Here is a 22,495-nt window from a genome sequence, read left to right as displayed (position 1 = left end):
TGTGGTCCTTTATCACATGCATAGGGTGTGAATTGTCATCAGCTTTGGCAAGGAATCCATTATGCAAAAGTTAAAGGGGTACTCTGGTGGAATACAATTATTTATATATATATATATATATATATATATATATATATATATATATATATATATATATATATATATATATATATAATATATAATTATTTTTTTTTTTTTTTCTATCAACTGGTGCCAGAAAGTTAAACAGATTTGTAAATTACTTCTATTTAATAATCTTAATTCTTCCAGTACTTGTCAGCAGCTGTATGCTCCACAGGAGATTCTTTTCTTTTTGAATTTCTTTTCTGTCTGACCACAGTGCTCTCTGCTGACGCCACTGTCCAGAGTAGGAGCAAATCCCCATAGCAAGCCTATCCTGGTTTGGACAGTTCCTGACATGGACAGAGGTGTCAGCAGAGAGCACTGTGGTAGGACAGAAAATAAATTAACAAAGAAAGGAAATTCCTCTGTAGTTTACAGCAGCTAAGTACTAGAAGAGTTAAGATTTTTAAATAGAAATCATTTACAAATCTGTTTAACTTTCTGGCACCAAAAATAAATGTTTTCCACTGGAGTACCCCTTTAAATTCAGTCTGGGGAAAACAGGGCCTTTGTGTTTGGATCCTTTCACTGTTACCTATCTCATGACATGAATTCTGTTCTTTACATATGTTATGGCAGACTGCACAGCTTTGAATCTTAATTTCATTGTACTCTGCTTTTGTTTTATAATATGTTAACATTTTTAGAGGTGAATTACAGTTTATTTTTGCCAGGGGTACAGATTTCTCTTTTAAGGTAGAGTGCTGGCTTCAAGAATTCCAGAAATCAATGAAATGCAGTGAGGGAATTGTTCCTGGATCTGACATGGTAGTTGTTACAAAGACAAGGATTGCTGTGGACTGTGGGAACTGAATTAAGAATAAATAGCATATTCTGCTGTTAAATAGCAAGACTTCAGTTAAAAACAAAAAATAAAACCCTTTGCGTAGGCATTCTTTGAATAGGCAAGTCTTTAAAGGGGTACTTCACCGAAAAACATCTTATCCCCTATCCAAAGGATAGGGGATAAGATTTCTGATCGCGAGGGTCCTGCTGCTGGGGACTCCCACGATCTCTGGTGCGGCACCGCAGTCAAACTCCGCTTTGTGCTGGATGACTGGCGACTACAGAGGCCACACCCCTCCTTCCATGTCTATGGGAGGAGGCTTACGTACTAGCCATCATTATTAATTTTTTTTGATACCCTTTATATTAAATTGCCATAAATATGTAAAAAAAAAAAAATTAGCTTGTTTATAAATTGTTTTTTTTTTTTTCTTTTTCTCGGGACACACTGTTGAAATGCTAATTTGATAGCATAAACTCTTTTATGGTGGATAACCTGGACAATGATCTCAGTGGAATAGGTGACCTTTTTTACACCTTTAATTTGTGTGGTGGAAAATGTGTATGTGCACCAAATTTTAGATATTAAAGGGGTTATCCACCATAAGGTGATTTTAGTACCTATCTGGCAGACAGTAATGGACATGCTTAGGAAGGATCTGTGCTTGTCTTGGGGCTAAATGGCTAAGTCAAGAGATTACCATAACACTGTGGCTAGCTGTTTGTGAACTTGTATTTCCCGTTTGACTTTATTTTTACTACAAATCCCACACTTCCATTTTCCTCCTTCCCACACATCAGCCACCCCACCCATTGAAACATAAATGAGCTGCAGACCTGTGGTTTTCAATCAGGGTGCCTCCAGCTGTTGCATTAGTTGCAGATTGATCCCTCTACCCATTGAAGCAGACAGGCTCCCTGTCATCAGCTGGCTAGTGAGTCAGGTCTCGGCCGCAGTGCAAGCTGGGAAAAATCCGAGACAGCAGTAATTTTGTATGCTGGTAAAAATAAATAGTGGGGTGAAAATCACAGAAGAATTGTGAGAAAACTGTCACACACAGGTACAGACACTATATTATGAACTACACTAACTTTACAGCCCCTGTAGCATAGTCAAATAAAAAAAATTCCCGGAATACCCCTTTACATGGAATAGGGCATGTGAAAAATTTTGTGATGGTACACAATTTTTACTTCAGTTCTCTACTCTGGATGGAGCCGCCTCCTGTGTCTTTTTCTGTTACTTTTTGACTGTGTGTCTTTTAATAAAATGCTGTCCATAGCTAGTTTTGTTTGCCATAACTGGGCTGACATAAATTTGAGACAAAGTAGGGCGTTTGCGACAAATTGTGTGACATATCGCACATGATAAATTCATGATCACAGCAAAAAGTTAACCAGACTCTGACATAGCTACACTATTTTAGAAAAGACTTCTAAAGAAAGTTTCAATGAAAAGTCTCTGAATAGCGTCTGAGACAAATTGTGACAAAGCTACACCTCAAAAATCGGGTCAAACCAATGATAAATCTCCCCCCCCCCCCCCCCCACACTCAAGTTGCTCGGACACAGTGCAGTTTTGCTGCAGTGTTGAAGCCAAAAAAGAGGTGTGGATCATATTGAATTACCGTATATACTAGAGTATAAGCCCAGTTTTTCAACACTATTTTTCGTGCTGAAAACACCCCCCTCGGCTTATACTCGAGTGAACTCTCCGCCCTCAGTGGTCTTCAACCTGCAGACCTCCAGATGTTTCAAAACTACAACTCGGCTGTCCGGGCTTGCTGGGAGTTGTAGTTTTGAAACATCTGGAGGTCAGCAGGTTGAAGACCACTGCGACCTTCGACATCATCCAGCCCCCCCCCTCACCCCCTTTAGTTCTGTACTCACCTCTGCTCGGCGGGACGTTAGGGTGCGCTGGTCCGGGCCATCTGTGCTCCAGGGACCGTCCGGTGGGAAGGGATAGTCGTTACGGGCTGTCCATCTTCACTGGGGGGGGGGGGCCTTTCCTCCGCGCTTCGGGCCCGGCCCTGGAATAGTCACGTTTCCTTGACGACGACGCACAGGGACGTTCATGAGTAACGTCCCTGTGCGTCGTCGTCAAGGCAACGTCTCTATTCGGGCCTGAAGCGCGGAGAAGAGGGCCCCCCCCGGTGAAGATGGACAGCCTGGAACGACTATCCCTCCCCACCGGACGGTCCTGCAGCACAGATGGCCCGGACCAGCGCACCCGAACGTCCCGCCGAGCGGAGGTGAGTACAAAACTAAAGGGGCTGAGAGGGGGGGGGGGGGGGGCTGGATGATGTTGAAGACCCCAGTGGTCTTCAACCTGCGGACCTCCCAGATGTTTCAAAACTACAACTCCCAGCAAGCCCGGACAGCCGAGTTGTAGTTTTGAAACATCTGGAGGTCCGCAGGTTGAAGACCACTGTATCAGACATTGACAAGCGGTGATGATGAAGGGGTGCGGGGGGGGGGGGGGGGAGGGACTGATGACATGTGGTGATGATAAGGGGATGATGAAGGGGGGTGTGATGATTACAAGGGGATGATGACAAGGGGATGATGGAGGGGGGGGTGGGATAATGACAAGGGGATGATGGAGGGGGGGTGGGATAATGACAAGGGGATGATGGAGGGGGGGTGGGATAATGACAAGGGGATGATGGAGGGGGGGGGGATAATGACAAGGGGATGATGAAGGGGGGGGATAATGACAAGGGGATGATGAAGGGGGGGATAATGACAAGGGGATGATGAAGGGGGGGATAATGACAAGGGGATGATGAAGGGTGGTGGGATAATGACAAGGGGATGATGAAGGGTGGTGGGATAATGACAAGGGGATGATGAAGGGTGGGGTGGGATAATGACAAGGGGATGATGAAGGGTGGGGTGGGATAATGACAAGGGGATGATGAAGGGTGGGGTGGGATAATGACAAGGGGATGATGAAGGGTGGGGTGGGGTAATGACAAGGGGATGATGAAGGGTGGGGTGGGGTAATGACAAGGGGATGATGAAGGGTGGGGTGGGGTAATGACAAGGGGATGATGAAGGGTGGGGTGGGGTAATGACAAGGGGATGATGAGGGGGGGGGGTAATGACAAGGGGATGATGAGGGGGGGGGGTAATGACAAGGGGATGATGAGGGGGGGGGGGGTAATGACAAGGGGATGATGATGAGGGGGGGGGTAATGACAAGGGGATGATGAAGGGGGTGGGGGTGGGGGTGGGGTAATGACAAGGGGATGATGAAGGGGGGTGGGGTAATGACAAGGGGATGATGAAGGGGGGTGGGGTAATGACAAGGGGATGATGAAGGGGGGGGGGATAATGACAAGGGGATGATGAAGGGGGGGGGGATAATGACAAGGGGATGATGAAGGGGGGGGGGGATAATGACAAGGGGATGATGAAGGGGGGGGGGATAATGACAAGGGGATGATGAAGGGGGGGGGATAATGACAAGGGGATGATGAAGGGGGGGGGATAATGACAAGGGGATGATGAAGGGGGGGGGATAATGACAAGGGGATGATGAAGGGGGGGGATAATGACAAGGGGATGATGAAGGGGGGGTGGGATGATTACAAGGGGATGATGAAGGGGGGTGTGATGATTACAAGGGGATGATGAAGGGGGGTGTGATTACAAGGGGATGATGAAGGGGGGTGTGATTACAAGGGAATGATGAAGGGGGGTGTGGGATGATGATGAAGGGGGGGTGGGATGATAAGGGGATGATGGAGGGGTGGGATAATGACAAGGGGATGATGAAGGGGGTGTGTGATTACAAGGGGATGATGAAGGGGGTGTGTGATGATTACAAGGGGATGATGAAGGGGGTGTGTGATGATAACAAGGGGATGATGAAGGGGGGTGTGATGATTACAAGGGGGTGATCAAGGGGGGGGGTGTGGGATGATGAAGGGGGTCTGTGGGATAAGGGGATGATGAAGGGGGGGGTGGGATAATGACAAGGGGATGATGAAGGGGGGTGGGGATAATGACAAGGGGATGATGACAGGTGGTGATGAAGAAGGGGGGGGGGGTGGGATGATGACAGGCAGTGATGATGAGGTTGTTAATGACGGGGGTCTGGATGATGACAGGGGGGATGATGTATTTCTCACCCTAGGCTTATAGTCAAGTCAATAAGTTTTCCTGTGTTTTTGGGGTAAAATTAGGGGCCTCGGCTTATATTCGGGTCGGCTTATACTCGAGTATATATGGTAGCATATATGGAAGATAGCAGCCCGGAACCACTATCCCACCGGACGACCTCCTCTCCGGACAGCCCTGCAGCACCGGACCAGTGCCGAGCGGAGGCGAGTACTGTACAGAACTAAAGGGGGTGAGAGGGGGCTGGATGATGTCGAAGGCCGCAGTGGTCTTCAACCTGCGGACCTTCCGAGGTTTCAAAACTACAACTCCCAGCAAGCCTGGACAGCCGATGGCTGCCCGGGCTTGCTGGGAGTTGTAGTTTTGAAACCTCTGGAGGTCCGCAGGTTGAAGACCACTGCGGGTGTAGAGTTCACTCGAGTATAAGCCGAGGGGGGGTGTTTTCAGCATGAAAAATCGTGCTGAAAAACTCGGCTTATACTCGAGTATATACGGTAGTATTTCCTGTTTAACTTTTCTTTTTTTTTTTTTTTTTTTACTACAAATCCCACAATTCCATCTTCCTCCCTTCCACACATCAGCCACCCCACCCGTGAGCTGCATCCATTCAAATCAGTGTGGTTTTCAATCAGGGTGCCTACAGCTGTGGCAATAGTTGCAGATTGATCCCTCCACCCATTGAAGCAGGCAGGCTCCCTGTCATCAGCTGACTAGTGAGTCAGGTCTCGGCCAGATTGCAAGCTGGGAAAAATCTGAGACAACATTCATTTTATATGCTGGGAAAAATAAATATTGGAGTGAAAATCACAGAAGAATTGTGAGAAAACTGTCACACACAGGTACAGACACTATATTATGAATTCATGTTTTACCTTACATAATTCGCTCGTCACCATCTCATATTCTTTTAGCATTCCTCTCCAGAACCAATCTCTGTATATTCAATGAGTGTTGGACATGCAACTCATTCCACTCACGGATAAAATTTGTATCATTCATAAATTGTGTAGGTGCTTTGTAAACGCGTAAGCCTCTCGGTACTCGGTTAACATCCAAATAAGCTTTCAGCGAATTAATTGTCCAAAAAAGACGAGTTTCTTTGTCTGCCAAGACATTCACTTTAAATTCAAGGGCCTTATTACTAATCAGTTGCAACTCATCCCTCTGTTCAACAGACGCGAAAAACACCCCTGCGCCTGCACGTCCCGCACTGATGGCTATGTCAGGTGTGTATGCTTGCGTCTCCATTTCCATTAATGTGCCGACTCCTGCAGCGTGCTCAGGGTTAAAGACCAAGTCCACCATGCATCCAATCACTAAAGATACCTGGCACTGCCTGGCTCAAGCACTAATCCTTGACCATGTATGACGCTCACCTTCAAGCAGATCCCATAAATAGTTTTCAGTTGTGCTCACTGCAGCAATGTGACAGGTAATAAAATGTAGCTTCCTCCAGGAAATGAAAGAACGCAGGCCACTCACCACTTAGCTGAAAAATACTTCTTTATTCAGGGGATCGTGAACATCAATGCGGTAAGACGCTCTACAGGGGTGTGTTTCGGGGCTACGGTCCGTTTCTCGTGATAATTGCGCTTCAACAGGCCCACGTCATTTTGTTCAAGAACACGTCTTACCCGACGTTGCCATGGAGACCCCAAAACAATAGTGCACAGGTAAGTGAATTAAAACCATTCTTAAAACATGTGAACAGGAGGACAAATAATCTTATAAAAGTGCATTAAGTTCGGTCTTATCATTAAGACCTATGTGGCCCATAGCTTCCAGATGGAATCCTGTCTAATAATTCTTTCCAGTATGGCGAGGAGTGGTATAGACAGATACTTGGTACGGCCATGGGGTCTCCTACCTCATGTGTCTACGCAAACATTTTCCTCGCCATACTGGAAAGAAAATATGTATTTTCCACAAAAAATCCCTTTATCAGAAAATTTTAATTATATCTAAGATTCGTAGATGATCTATTCATTATTTGGGATGGAACAGAAGCAGAATTCAACAAGTTTGTTGAATTCATTAATGACAATAATAAAATGAACGTGCGCTTCACATCCCAATACGGAAATCAGCATCTCAAATTCTTGGATGTACAAATAGACATTGAGCAAGAAAAAATAGTCGCATCAGGTTTCAGAAAAAGTATTTCTAAAAATGCATTATTGCACTATGATTCCTCACATCCCCCCCCCCCCCCCCCCCCATGTCAAGCAAAGTATCCCTTTCAGCCAATTTTTGCGGCTGAAACGGATAAATAATAATCATGAAAAATATAAAAAAAACAAGCTGATGAATTAGAGACCAGATTTGCACAAAGGGGATATCCCTGTAATTTAATAAAACAAGCAAGAGAAAAGGCAAATGGAATTTCCAGACAGGATTTATTAAGGGGCAATAGAAAAAGAAAGAAAAATGAAAGATTATTTTTTTCCTTTGAAAACTCACCCCAAAATCAAATGATTAAGAATGTTATCTATCATAATTGGAATCTACTACAAAATGATGAGGATCTTGCTAAATTGACCAGTGAAAAACCTATGATAACTTATAAGAAAAATAGAACCATTGGGGATTTGTTAAAAAATCAGAAACAAAAAAAGGCTGTAAAAAATAGACTGGTTGTCTGAACAGAGACCGAAGGGCAACTTTGCCTGCGGTTCCTGTTCTGTCACCTAAACTCCAGAGTTAAAAATATTAACTTAAATGGGTACAATATAGATATAAGATAATTAATAACTTGTAGATCATCTCATATTGTTCATGCACTCACCTGTAAATGTAAGCGTTTTTACATCGGAAAGACTAAAAGACCGTTGTTCCATTGAATCCGTGAGCATGTTCGTTCCCTGAAAACTGGGGCAGGAGCTCTGCGCTTCATTGAACACATCAATGAAGCTCATAAAGGTGAAGCAGAGCGCTTCAAATTTACCTGCATTGAAAGGGTAAAATAAGCTAACTAAAGGTTGGAACAAAGACGAGGTACTGCTAAGAAAGGAAACCAGATGGGTCTTACGTCTGGAAGCTATGGGCCACATAGGTCTTAATGATAAGACTGAACTTAATGCACTTTTATAAGTTTATTTGTCCCCCTGTTCACATGTTGTTTTTAGAATGGTTTTAATTCACTTACCTGTGCACTATTGTTTTGGGGTCTCCATGGCAACGTTGGGTAAGACTATTCAAGACGTGTTCTTGAACGTAATGACGTGGGCCTGTTGAAGCGCAACTATCGCGAGAAACCCCGAAACACACCCCTGTTGAGCGTCTTACCACATTGATGTTCAGAATCCACTGAATAAAGAAGTATTTTTCAGCTAAGTGGACAGTGGCCTACGTTTTTTCATTTCTTGGAGGAAGCTACATTAAAATATACAGTGGTCCCTCAACATTCGATGGTAATTCGTTCCAAACGACCCATCGTTTGTCGAATCCATCGTATGTTGAGGGATCCGTGCAATGTAAAGTATAGGCATCTGTACATACCTGTCCCCGTCGCTCCGGACCCGCTCCCGCTGCTGTTCCAGGGGCTCCCAATGCTGTCCCGCTGCTCCGGTGTCTTGCGCATCTTCTGCAGGGTCCGGGCCTTGCTTTCTGGTGACGTTATTACGCTGCTGTGCCGGCGCGGCGTGCGTAGTGACGTAATAACGACGCCGGAAAGCAAGGCCCGGACCCTGGAGAAGATGCGCAAGACACCGGAGGATCGCGAAGTGGACCCGGAGCATCGGGAATAGGTAAGTGAACCTGCTGGGGCACATTACACTGCTATCCGACAGCAGCTTAAGCATTTTGCGCTGTCGGATAGCAGTTAATGCGATGGCCCCGACATATAAAAGCATCTTATGTCGATGCTGACATCGACATGCGATGGCCTCTGAGAGGCCATTGTATGTCGATTTTATCATATGTCGGGGCCATCGTAGGTCGGGGAGTTACTGTATTGTTAATTATCCCGTACGGTGAACAGCGTAAATGAAAAAAAATAAAAAGTCCAAAATTGCTGCTTTTTTGTCACATTTTATTCCAAAACAATTAATAAAAAGTGAAACCTAAGCAAAAGTGGTACTGATAAAAACTACAGATCTTGGCGCAAAAAATGAGCCCTCATATCGGCCCATATATGGAAAAATTAGAAAGTTATAGGTGGTCAAAATAGGGTTATTTCAAACATACTCATTTTGTTAAAATGGTTTGAGATTTTTTTTTAAGCGGTACAATTATAGTAAAGCTTATAACATGGGTATCATTTTAATCGGATTGACCCACAGAATAAAGAAAACATGTCATTTTTACCGGAAAGTGTACAGCGTGAAAACAAAACCTTCCAAAATTAGCGAATTTGCAGTTATCTTTTCAATTTTCCCACATAAATAATATTTGTTTGGTTGCGCCGTACATTTTATGGTAAAATAAGTGATGTAATTACAAAGTACAATTGGAGACGTAAAAAACAAGCCCTCATATGGGTCTGTGGATGGAAATATAAGAGTTATGATTTTTAGAAGGCGAGGAGGAAAAAACGAAAATGCTAAAATAAAATTGGTCTGGTCCTTAAGGGATTAAAGGGGTACTCCGGTGGAAACCTTTTATTTTTTTTTTTTTTTTAAATCAACTGGTGCCAGAAAGTTAAACAGATATGTAATAATGTAAATTACTTCTATTACCAAATCTTTATCCCTCCAGTACTTATTAAACTTATTTTTGTTTTTGGATATTATTTTTTCTTCTGTCCACAGTGCTCTCTGCTGACACCTCTGTTGAGACAGAAGAGAGCACTGTGGAGAGAAAAAAAAATCCAGAAAGAAAATTACTTTCTCTGTAGTACATAGCAGCTATTAAGTACTGGAAGGATACAGATTTTTTTATAGCTGTAATTTACAAATTTAACTTTAACTGGCACCAGTTGATAAAAAAAATAAAAAAATAATTTCCATGGGAGTACCCCTTTAAGGGTTATTCCGGAGGAATCTTTTTTTTTTTTTAATTAACTGGTTGCCAAAAAGTTAAACAGATTTGTAAATTACTTCCATTAAAAAAAATCTTAATTAGCTGCTGTATGCTCCATAGGAAGTTGAGTTGTTATTTTCTATCTTACCACAGTGCTCTCTGCTGACCCTTCTGTCCATGTCAGGAACTGTCCAGAAAAATAGAGGTTTGCTATAGGGATTTGCTCCTATTCTGGACACTTGACACACAGTGTTGACAGCATAGAGCTTTGTGGTCAGACAGAATAGAAAAACTCAACTTCCTCTGTAGTATACAGCAGCTAATAAGTACTGGAAGGATTAGATTTTTAAATAGAAGAAATTTACAAATCTTTCTGAAGCCAGTTGAATAACAAGGCAGTTTTTCCACAAATGCTACATGTGTCAACAAAAATGCACCACTTATATTATGTACAATATGTTACGAAAAAAAAAAACAATCTCAGAATCGCTTCGCTCAGAAAAAGCGTTCTAAAGTGATCACCATTTAAAGAAACTCAGTCAAATAAAAAAAAGTTTCTAATATGATCCGTCAGGCACCAACCAGCCTGTGGATGGGGCACCCCTACAGCAGAGACCTGCGGAGAGCCAGGATGGTAGGTATAAGCGGTTTTATTTTAATACTGAGTATTACTGACCACAGTCTACCCATACGGCGATGGCTACTTCCAGCAGGATAATGCACGATGTCACAAAGCTCACATTACCTTAAACTAGTTTCTTGACCATGACAAGGAGTTCACTGTACTCAAATGTCCTCCGCAGTCACCTTATCTCCATCCTATAGAGCACCTTTGGGATGTGGTGGGATGGGAGATTCTCATCCTGAATGCGCAGCAAACAAATCTGCATCAACTGTTCAATGCCCTTATGGTTCAGATGGTGAAAACATTTCCAGCACCTAACAGGAAGTATGCCACGAAGAATGGAGGCAACTCCAAACAAAAAAGGGAGTCCAACCCAGTACTAGCAAGGTGTACCTAATAAAAGGGCCACTTTATTAGGTACACCTTGCTAGTACTGGGTTGGACTCCCTTTTTCGTGAGTGAATTTAATTTACTAGATCACGTTATTTGTTATATCCTAAATTGGCAAACTATAGTGTCCTTACTTTGATGTGGTTTCCTGCTGCCTTCCAACTCGTTAATCTCCACACTAGAGGATTGGTTTCCAAGTTCAGAGGACAGGCACCATTCATTGAAAAAAAAAGAGAGAACCAATTTTAATGGCAACGATTAATCTATATTATTGCAAAAAATTTACATCTGTATTCATTATGGACGAATCTCATCGATGAATTGAGCTACGATTTAAGCAAAACACGAGTAATAAATGTCATAACGCCATCCTTATGACATTTGTAACTTATTTTTTGGGTCAACATATCACTTCTGATTCACTGCACAGTAACTTCATATTGCGTCTGGGAGCCAAGTGGCCAGGGGGACTCGGTGGTGCCGGTCGTGCTCCAACCCGTTCAGGGTCATATATATATATATATATATATATATATATATATGTGTATGTGTATATATGTATATGTATATATATATATATATATATGTTTGTATATGTATATATATATATGTGTGTATGTGTATATATGTATATGTATATATATATATATGTATGTATATGTATATATATATATGTATGTATATGTATGTATATATATGTATATGTATGTATGTATATGTATGTATGTATATATGTATATATGTATATGTATATGTATATATGTATATGTATATATGTATATGTATATATATGTCCCCTAGGCTTATATATATATATATATATATATATATATATATATATATATGTATATATGTATATATGTATATATATATAATATATATGAGCCTAGGGGACTCTTAACGGGACAGAGTACAGCGGTAAAACTAGCCAAATAGGGAAGTAGAGGAAACAAACATTGTACATGCCCACTGTACATTTATTTATTTTTTGGGGGTCATTTTTACATTTTTCCCCATCGGGCACTGTCAGATCAAAAATCTTTTAATATGTTGTTACTGATAAAGACATTTTGTAATATGGTTGTTCAAACATTTTTGAATATTTAATAAAGAAAACTGTTCTTGAAAATCCCACCACTAGGGTTCCCCATACCTACTGGGACATTAACCAGTCCTGCAGCAGCATCAGGCTTGTCCATGAGTCATGGACAAGAGATGACTCCTAGACAAGACTGCATGAGCAGACACATCATTCACCTCCCACCACAAAGTGTCCCACGCACCCTTCCCTTGAGAGGATTTCTATCACTGTGAGGTGATAAAAGGGGTATTTTTATAATAAATATAGTTTGTAGAGGCATAAAAATGAGGTACATGGTCAGGGTTAGATTCTGAGTAACACAATTAATTTTTTTCGCGGGGAGGGGCTGGGGGTTAATCTGACAAGTAAACTTTAATTTATCAGCAACAAATCGATTATGTAGTTAATCCTTTGCTACAGCCCTTGTGTTTTGTATAGTATTTCTGTACTGGTGTAACCATTAGTGCTAACCCTTATGCAAGGCCAGTACTTTCGTTTTTTAGAATATTATCTGGTACCTTTTTATAAATTAATTCCTAAATTGTCTATGAACTTATGGGGAAAAAAAATTCTGACTTGTGGGAGAATGTTATCACTGGTGCAGATTTTCTGCTGTAAAATAATCTGCTACTTTAACACAGAATGTGGTTGGTCCCTTAGTGGAATAGCCAAATGTCTCACAATGGTCATAACTGGGTATTTGCTTCACTGCACACCCAGGTTCATTCTGATTCTCCAGATATAGCTGAACTATCATGTGTAGCTCTACTACCAGCAATGACAGTATAAACAAAAGGACTACCAGATTTCCTTTACACAAGTGTACAACCAACAGTTTATTTTTTAACAAATCCAAGTAGCAGGTGCTTTATTTTCCACTGGTCCTAAGGGCCTTGTTTGTGGTACAGCAGCTTAGATTGAAAAAAAAAAATGAAATCGCTGCTTCCAAGGGCTAACAAGGGAATAACATGTTTACATAGGAATAATGAAGAATTGTTTCTAAAACTGTAGGAGGCAGCATGTGCAATTCCAAAGAAAAACATTTATTCCATGTTTTTATCTATTTTTTTTTCTTTAAAGTGCATTGACTAGTGCTGGTGTTGCCCAGAACAATCCTATTTAAAGGGGTGCTCTGGTGGAAAAAATATTTTTTCACAATAAAGCACCTGCTACTTGGATTTGTTAAAAAATAAACTGTTGGTTGTACACTTGTGTAAAGGAAATCTGGTAGTCCTTTTGTTTATACTGTCATTGCTGGTAGTAGAGCTACACATGATAGTTCAGCTATATCTGGAGAATCAGAATGAACCTGGGTGTGCAGTGAAGCAAATACCCAGTTATGACCATTGTGAGACATTTGATTATTCGCTTAACCCCTTGGGGACGGATCCCATTATGACCCTAAGGACGGGAGCAGTTTTTGCAAATCTGACCACTGTCACTTTAAGCATGAATAACTCTGGAATGCTTTTACTTATAAATTTGATTCCGAGATTGTTTTTTCGTGACATATTCTACTTTATCTCGATACTTGCATCATTTCTTGGTGAAAAATTCAAAAATTTCATGAAAAATTTGAAAATTTTGCATTTTTCTACCTTTGAAGCTCTCTGCTTATAAGGAATATGGATATTCCTAATAAATTGTATATTGATTCACAAATACCATATGTCTACTTTATGTTTGCATCATAAAGTTGACATGTTTTTACTTTTGGAAGACATCAGAGGGCTTCAAAGTTCAGCAGCAATTTTCCAATTTTTCTCTAAATTTGCAAAATCAGAATTTTTCTGGGACTAGTTCAGGTTTGAAGTGGATTTGAAGGGTCTTGTAATTAGAAATACCCCATACATGACCCCATTATAAAAACTGCACCCCTCAAAGTATTCAAAATGACATTCAGTAAGTGTGTTCACCCTTTAGGTGTTTCACAGGAATAGCAGCAAAGTGAAGGAGAAAATTCAGAATCTTAATTTTTTTACACTCACATGTTCTTGTAGACCCAGTTTTTGAATTTTTACAAGGGGTAAAAGGAAACAAATCCTCTCAAAATTTGTAACCCAATTTCTCTTGAGTAAGAAAATACCTGATATGTGTATGTCAAGTGTTCGGCGGGTGCAGTAGAGGGCTCAGAAGGGAAGGAGCGACAGTGGGATTTTGGAGAGTGAGTTTTTCTGAAATGCTTTTTGGGGGGCATGTCCCATTTAGGAAGCCCCTATGGTGTCAGGACAGCAACCCCCCCCCCCCCTCACATCGCACACTATTATGGAAACTACACCCCTCAAGGCACTTATCAAGGGGTACGGTGAGCCTTAACACCCCACAGGTGTTTGAGAACTTTTTGTTAAAGTCGGATGTGTAAATGAAAAAAAATTTTTTCACTAAAATGCAGTTTTTTCCCCAAATTTTATTTTTTACAAAGGGTAATAGGAGAAAATGCCCCCCAAAATTTGTAACCCCATTTCGTCTTAGTATGGAAATACCCACTGTTTGGACGTCAAGTGCACTGCGAGCGAACTACAATGCTCAGAAGAGAAGGAGCGCCATTGAGCTTTTAGAGAGATAATTTGTTTGGAATGGAAGTCGGGGGCCATGTGCATTTACAAAGACCCCCGTGGTGCCAGAACAGTGGACCCGCCCCCCCCACATGTGACCCCATTTTGGAAACGACACCCCTCACGGAAAGTAATAAGGGGTACAGTGAGCATTTACACCCTACTGGCGTTTGACAGACCTTTGGAACAGTGGGCTGTGCAAAAAAAAAAATTACATTTCTCATTTTCACTGACCACTGTTCCAAAAATCTGTCAGACACCTGTGGGGAGTAAATGCTCACTGTACCCCTTGTTACATTCCGTGAGGGTTGTAGTTTCCAAAATGGGGTCACATGTGGGTATTTATTTTTTTGGGTTTATGTCAGAACTGCTGTAAAATCAGCCACCCCTGTGCAAATCACGAATTTAGGCCTCAAATGTACATAGTGAGCTCTCACTCCTGAGCCTAGTTGTGCGCTCACAGAGCATTTTACGCCCACATATGGGGTATTTCCGTACTCAGGAGAAATTGCGTTACAAATTTTGGGGGTCTTTTTTTCCTTTTACCTCTTGTGAAAATAAAAAGTGAAGGGCAACACCAGCATGTTAGTGTAAACATTTTTTTTTACACGAACAGGCTGGTGTAGACCCCAACTTTTCCTTTTCATAAGGGGTAAAAGGAGAAAAAGCCCCCCAAAATTTGTAGTGCAATTTCTCTCGAGTACGGAAATAACCCATATGTGTCCCTAAACTGTTGCCTTGAAATACGACAGGGCTCCGAAGTGAGAGAGAGCACCATGCGCATTTGAGGCCTAAATTAGGGATTGCGTAGGGGTGGACATAGGGGTATTCTACGCCAGTGATTCCCAAACAGGGTGCCTCCAGCTGTTATTAAACTCCCAGCATGCCTGGACAGTCAGTGGCTGTCCAGAAATGCGTGGAGTTGTTGTTTTGCAAGAGCTGGAGGCTCAGTTTTGGAAACACTGCCGTACAATACGTTTTTCATTTCTATTGGGGGGGGGGGGGGGCAGTGTAAGGGGGTGTATATGTAGTGTTTTACTCTTTATTAGGTGGTAGTGTAGTGTTTTTAGGGTACATTCGCACTGGCGGGTTACGGTGAGTTTCCCGCTAGGAATTTGCGCTGCGGCGAAAAATTTGCCGCAGCTCATACTTGAAGCAGGAAACTTACTGTAAAACTTACTGTAAACCCGCCCGTGTGAATGTACCCTGTACGTTCACATGGGGGGGGGGGGCACATGTCCAGCTGTTTCAAAACTACAACTCCCAGCATGTACTGACAGACCGTGCATGCTGGGGGTTGGAAAAACTGGTTGGAAAACCTTCAGTTAGGTTCTGTTACCTAACTCAGTATTTTCCAACCAGTGTGCCTCCAGCTGTTGCAAAACTACAACTCCCAGCATGCACGGTCTGTCAGTACATGCTGGGAGTTGTTGAGGAGGTGGGAGGGATTGAGGGACAGGAAATTGTAGCAATGCAGCATGGGGGATGACTAGCTGGACCGATTTTAAGAAATATGTACATGTGCAGAGAGGTACAGCCATGGGGAACATTTGGGGGGTATACATTTTTAAATCAGAGTACTCCTTTAAAGTGGTACTCCACCCCTAGTCATCCTATCCTCTCCCCCCCCCCCCCCAAAGTATAGGGGATAAGATGTCTGATTGCGGGGGGCCTGCCGCTGGGACCCCCACGATATCCTTGCAGCACCCGGCGTTTGTTTAGAACGCTGGCTGCTGTATCGGTGGCTTGTGACGTCACAGCCATGCACCTCAATGTAAGTCTATGGAAGGGGGCATGGCGGCCATCACCTCCCATAGACTTGCATTGAGAGGGAGGGTGTGATGTCACGAGAAGGCATGGCCGTGACAGAGCCGCATCACTATTCGTCAGGTACGGTGCAACTGCGAAAGTTCCTGACATGGACAGCAGTGTCAGCAGAGAGCACTGTGGTCAGACAAAAGAAATAAAAAAGGAAATAATTTCCTCTGTTGTTTACAGCAGCTGATAGGTACTGGAAGGATTAAGATAGAAGTAATTTACACGTCTGTAAGCTTTTGACACCAGTTGATTAAAAAACATTTTTTTTCCACTGGAGTACCCCTTTAAATGCAGCTACAAAGAGAAAGGAAGAAAAACAGGACACTTATAGTATTGCCATACAATATTGAGCTATAAGGGCTTATTCTGTACTGCAGGCACTAGCAACAGTCTTTAACACCTTAACGATGAAGGACATAAATGTACATCCTGGTAAGGTGGTACTTAACGCACCAGGACGTACATTTACGTCCTATGCATAACCGCGAGCATTGGAGCGATGCTCGCGTCAGGTCCCGGCTGTTGATAGCCAGGGAACCCGCCCGTAATGGCGGACATCCGCTATCGTACGGATGTCTGCCATTAACCCCTCAGATGCCGTGATCAATACAGATCACGGCATCTGCAGCATCGCTGTACTTTAAATGGATGATCGGATCGCCCGCAGCGCTGGCGTGGCGATCCGATCATCCAGCATGGCGGCCGGAGGTCCCCTCACCTGGCTCCGGCCGTCTCCCAGGGTCTTCTGCTCTGGTCTGAGATTGAGCAGACCAGAGCAGAAGATGACCGATAATACTGATCAGTGCTATGTCCTATACATAGCACTGAACAGTATTAGCAATCAAATGATTGCTATAAATAGTCCCCTTATGGGGACTATTAAAGTGTAAAAATAAAAGTAAAAAAATTTGAAAAACCCCCTCCACCAATAAAAACGTAAATTGTCCCATTTTCCCTATTTCATCCCCAAAAAGTGTAAAAATAAATAAATAAATAAAATATTTTAAATATCCCAACTATTAAAATAAAATGTTAATGATACCGTACGGTGAACTGCGTGAACAAAAAAAGTCCAAAATTGCTGCTTTTTTATAACATTTAATTCCAATTTTTTTTTAAATAAAAAACGGATTAAAAGTTTTATATAAGCAAATATGGTATCAATAAAAAGTACAGATCACGGCGCATAAAATGAGTCCTCACCGCCGCTTATACGGAAAAATGAAAGCTATAGGTCTTCAAAGTAGGGGGATTTTATACGTACTAATTTGGTTAAACAGTTTGCGATTTTATTTAAGCGCAACAGTAATAGAAAAGTATGTTTTCATGGGTATCATTTTAATCGTCTTGACCCAAAGAATAAAGAACATAAATTGTACGGCGTGAAAACCGAACCTTCCAAAATTTGCAAAATTGCGGTTTTCTTTTTAATTTCCCCACACACATAGTATTTTTTTGGTTGCGCCATACATTTTATGGTAAAGTGAGTGATGGCATTACAACGGATAACTGGTCATGCATAAAACAAGCCCTTATACTAGTCTGTGGATGAAAATATAAGAGTTATGATTTTTTGAAGGCGAGGAGGAAAAAAGGAAAACTTAAAAATAAAATTGGCTTCGTCCTTAAGGGGTTAAGGAAGATCCACAAAGCAGATACCTGGTATCTTCAACCTTAATATCTTCTGACTTTTGCAAGACATATTGTAAAAAGCAACTAAAGACAGATACATATACATTCCAAAACATTCTTGGTGTTGACATAACTGCCATTTGAGATGTGCAGGAATAATAGAGGCAGACTTCTCATACCCTTCTTTTCAGGCCTAACATAAAATCTGCTGGACACACACAATAGGGTCTTTAAAGGGGTACTCCACTGGACAGCGTTGTGTGCACGCTGCGGGGTGTCGGTCATTCCTCCCTCGTGATGTCAGGCCACGCCACCTCAATGCAAGTGTATGGGAGGGGGCGTGACTGCTGCCACGTCCCTTTCCATAGATTTGCATTTAGGGGGTGTGGCCTGACATCCCGAGGTGGCGTGGCCGGCCTCCGCAGTGCGCACACAACATTCCGAACGCTGGCCAGTGGAGTACCCCTTTAATGCATAACAAAGTTCTGGTTAGTATCCCAAAAAGGTGCATATTTTTCTTATTGCCTCCTCTTTAGTGATAACCACCTTTTCTTTGACTTTTCTGATTTACTCTCTTAATGAATTAATGAAATGAAAAGTTAATCTTAGTCTATTAACATTAGATAACTGTATGTACAAATATAAAGTCTGTTTGTGTTATACTGTTATTAGTTGCAGATTTAAAAAAAAAAATTCAGATATAAATATATGTATGTAGTATGAAGAGATCTCTTCCATTTGGACCTTTGTTCTGCTCAGCAAAAAAAGCAAATCTGAAGTAGCAATCATTTTGTAAACCACACAAATTTTAAGGTGTTTTTTTCTTCTTCTTTTTTTCTTCTCCTGTAGGTAAAATATTACAGGCACTTGGCTCCTGACCATTTAGAGCAGATATGCCAACGAGTAGGACCACTTCTAGAGAAAGAGATTCCTCAAAGTGTACCTGGAGTCTTAACACTGTTGGGAGCTGGCCGCCAGTCTTTGCTACGCACAAACAGAAGTATGACAGTACTGTTAATCCCTCTTGCTCTGTCAAATTAAACATATGTTTTTTTTTTTTTTTTTAATCATTTACTATCTTTGTATCCATAGGCTGCAAACATGTTGTATGGAAGGGCTCAGCTCTTGCAGCTTTACACTGTGGAAGGCCTCCGGAGTTGCCAATAAATTATGGAAGCTCACCAAACCTAGGTGGGTGTAGAAGGAAGAAAGCACACCATTAAATAGAGCATCCTGTACTGTATTGTATAGGTGTGATTGAATTGGTTAGGCAGGATGGTAATGGAACCAGATTGTACTTACTCATTGATGACAAAGTTATATACTTACCATTGAATAGGTTATACTCTTTAACCTCTTGAGGACCAAGGACGTACCAGTATGTCCTGAGTCCGCTCCCGTTCTATAACGTGGGGCCACAGCACCTAGCAACGGCGGGAACCCATGGCTAATAGCGCACGGCACTGATCGAGGTGCCGCGCGCTGTTAACCCTTTTAGATTTGGCGTCGAAAGTTGACCGCGTCTTAAGTGAAACTAAACTACCCCTGGCTAGGTCAGCTGGCTGTTCGGGGTCGCCGCGGTGAAATCGCGGCATGCCGAACAGCTGTAGGACAGCAGGAGGGTCCCTTACTTTTCCTTCTGTTGTCCCATCGCCGAATGACTTCTCAGTGCCTGAGATCCAGGCATGAGCAGTCAAGCGGCAGAATCATTGATCAATGGTTTCCTATGAGAAACCATTGATCAATGTAAATGATCAGTGTGTGCAGTGTTATAGCCCCCTATGGGAGCTATAACATTGAAAAAATAAAGTGAATAAAGATCATTCAAACCCCTTCCCTAATAAAAGTTTGAATCACCCCCCTTTTCCCATTTAAAAAAAAAAACTGTGGAAATAAAATTAAACATATGTGGTATCGCCGCGTGCGGAAATGTCCGAATTATAGCACGGTCAATGGCGTACGTGCAAAAAAATTCCAAAATAGTGTATTTTTGGTCACTTTTTTTATATTATGAAAAAATGAATTAAAAGGGATTAAAAAGTCCGATCAATACAAAAATAGTACCGCTAAAAACTTCAGATCACGGCGCAAAAAATGAGCCTTCATACCACCCCATACGCGGAAAAATATAAAAAGATATAGGGGTCAGAAGATGACAATTGTAAACGTATACATTTTTCTGCATGTAGTTATGATTTTTTTTCCAGAAGTGCGACAAAATCAAACCTATATAAGTAGGGTATCATTTTAATCGTATGGACCTACGGAATAAAGAGAAGGTGTCATTTTTACCGAAAAATGTACTGCGTAGAAACGGAAGCCCCTAACATTTACAAAATAAGCCATAATATGGATGTGTAGGTGCAAAATTGAAAGAGTTATGATTTTTTTAAAGGTAAGGAGGAAAAAATGGAAAAACCCCTGGTCCTTAAGGGGTTAAATACAACAAAGCCCCTTAACTCCCTGTGGCAACCATTGCAAGCAATTGCATATTCAAAGGCAATGTCATGTGCAAAAATAAAAAATTCAATTTATATAAAAAATTTCAAAACCATAAAATCAACTTAATTGAGAACACATTCAAAAGTGCCCAAATTATTAAAATAGAACATTTATCCTGCATAGGAAATGCTATAAAAAGTGATCAAAAAGTTACATCCACCCCAAAATGATACCCCCAAAAACTAGCTCTGTGTGTATATATGTATGTACCCCCCCACCCAAAAAAAAAGATAATAAAGTACACAACAAAAGTATTACAAATATAGTGTACACTTTATTACATGAATGCATACATTTAAAAAAAATATATATATATAATTGTAAAACAGGATAATGAAGGAGCTAAACTATATGGAAGATATTAATATAAATACATTATGCATATGTCTGTGCAAGGACAATAACCAATATGTCACACACGTCAAAACTTTTTAGATCGGACAATGTCTTTGGGGCTTAGTGAAATGTAGCTGCGCGAAATGTAGCAGTGCTGTACCTTCAAGCTCGGGGAGCAATCTGACTGCTTGCTGGAGACGTGCTCCATTATAGTCTATAGAGCCGGTCTCCTGTATTGAACACTGAGTCAGGGTTAAAGTCTTTAATAATAAATACTGTTTTATAATATATTTAGAGCTGTTACGTGTTTGTCATGAAAAAGAAGCATGCAAGAATTAGCACACAAGATTAACCCCTTAAGGACTCATGGCGTACACCTACATCCCCGTTTCCGAGTCCTCAAGGACTCAGGGTGTCCAACCCCTGCAGCGGGCATCCCGGCATATTGACCAGAGAGGGGTATTGAGGTAGATCAATTCAGATAGGACTAACCGACCAATGTTGGGGGGGGGGGGGGGGGGGGGGAGCTTTACAGTTGAAATCCCCGCTCTGCCCACCCCTGGATGTCGGGCAGAGCGGGGGGGGGAAGATGGCGGCGGGTACTGGAGCAGTTTAGGATGGTGGCGGGATCTGTGGCAGTGAGGAGGTGGCGGCGGAGCAGCGGTGGAGGCAGCAGTGAAGATCAGTGGTAAGTGGCCTTCACTGCTACCTTCTAGGAGTTGCCAAACTACAACGCCCAGCATGCCCAGACAGCCTTTGGCTGTCTGGGCATGCTGGGAGGTGTAGTTTTGCAACATCTGGAGGGCCACAGTTTGGAAACCATTATACCAAGCATGCTCAGACTGTCCAGGCATGCTGGGACTTGTAGTTCTGTAACATGTGGCCCTTTAGATGTTGCTGAACTACAACTCCATGCATGGGAAGTCTGAGCATGCTTGGAGGTGTAGTTTTGCAACATCTGGAGGGCTACAGTTTGTAAACCACTACACAGTGGTCTCCAAACTGTTCTCCAGTTGCATAACTACAACTCCCAATATGTCCTTTGGCTGTCTGGGCATGCTGGGAGCTGTAGTTTTGCAACAACTGGAGGCACACTGGTTGGGAAACATTGTGTATAAGTAACAAACTCAGTGATTTGCAACGAGTGTGCCTCTCGCTGTTGCATAACTATAACCCCCAGCATGCACGGACAGCCAAAGGCCATGCTGGAAGTTGTAGTATGCCTCCCGCTGTTGCATACCTACAAGTCCCAGCATACCCTTCTGCTGTCCGTGCATGCTGGGAGGATTGTAGTTTTTGCAACAGTGAGCATTTATGCCCCACAGGTGTCTGACAAATTTTTGAACAGTGGTCCGTGAAAATGAAAAATTAAATTTTTCATTTGTACAGCCCACTGTTTCAAAGATCTGTCCAACACCAGTGGGGTGTAAATACTCACTGCACCCCTTATTACCGTATATTCCGGCGTATAAGACGACTTTTTAACCCCAACTTTTTTTCGGAAAAGTCGGGGGTCGTCTTATACTCCGGGTCCGGGATAAGAAAACTTACGACTATCTGCCC

General features: G+C 42.1%; 1 protein-coding gene across 4 annotated transcripts in view; it reads left to right on the top strand.

Moving 5' to 3' along the window:
* Positions 1-22,495, top strand: part of PHIP (pleckstrin homology domain interacting protein) — a 180,265-nt gene that overhangs the window by 22,440 nt on the left and 135,330 nt on the right. For all 4 annotated transcript variants that reach the window (XM_056565928.1, XM_056565929.1, XM_056565927.1 and 1 more), the window contains exons 5-6: positions 18,944-19,094; positions 19,187-19,285. In XM_056565928.1, the coding sequence (XP_056421903.1) occupies positions 18,944-19,094; positions 19,187-19,285 (250 nt within the window). The remainder of the gene's footprint in view (positions 1-18,943; positions 19,095-19,186; positions 19,286-22,495) is intronic.

Source organism: Hyla sarda, chromosome 3 (genome assembly GCF_029499605.1).
Source record: "Hyla sarda isolate aHylSar1 chromosome 3, aHylSar1.hap1, whole genome shotgun sequence".
NCBI classification, from domain to species: Eukaryota; Metazoa; Chordata; class Amphibia; order Anura; family Hylidae; genus Hyla; species Hyla sarda.
This window is presented reverse-complemented; position numbering and strand designations above follow the sequence as displayed.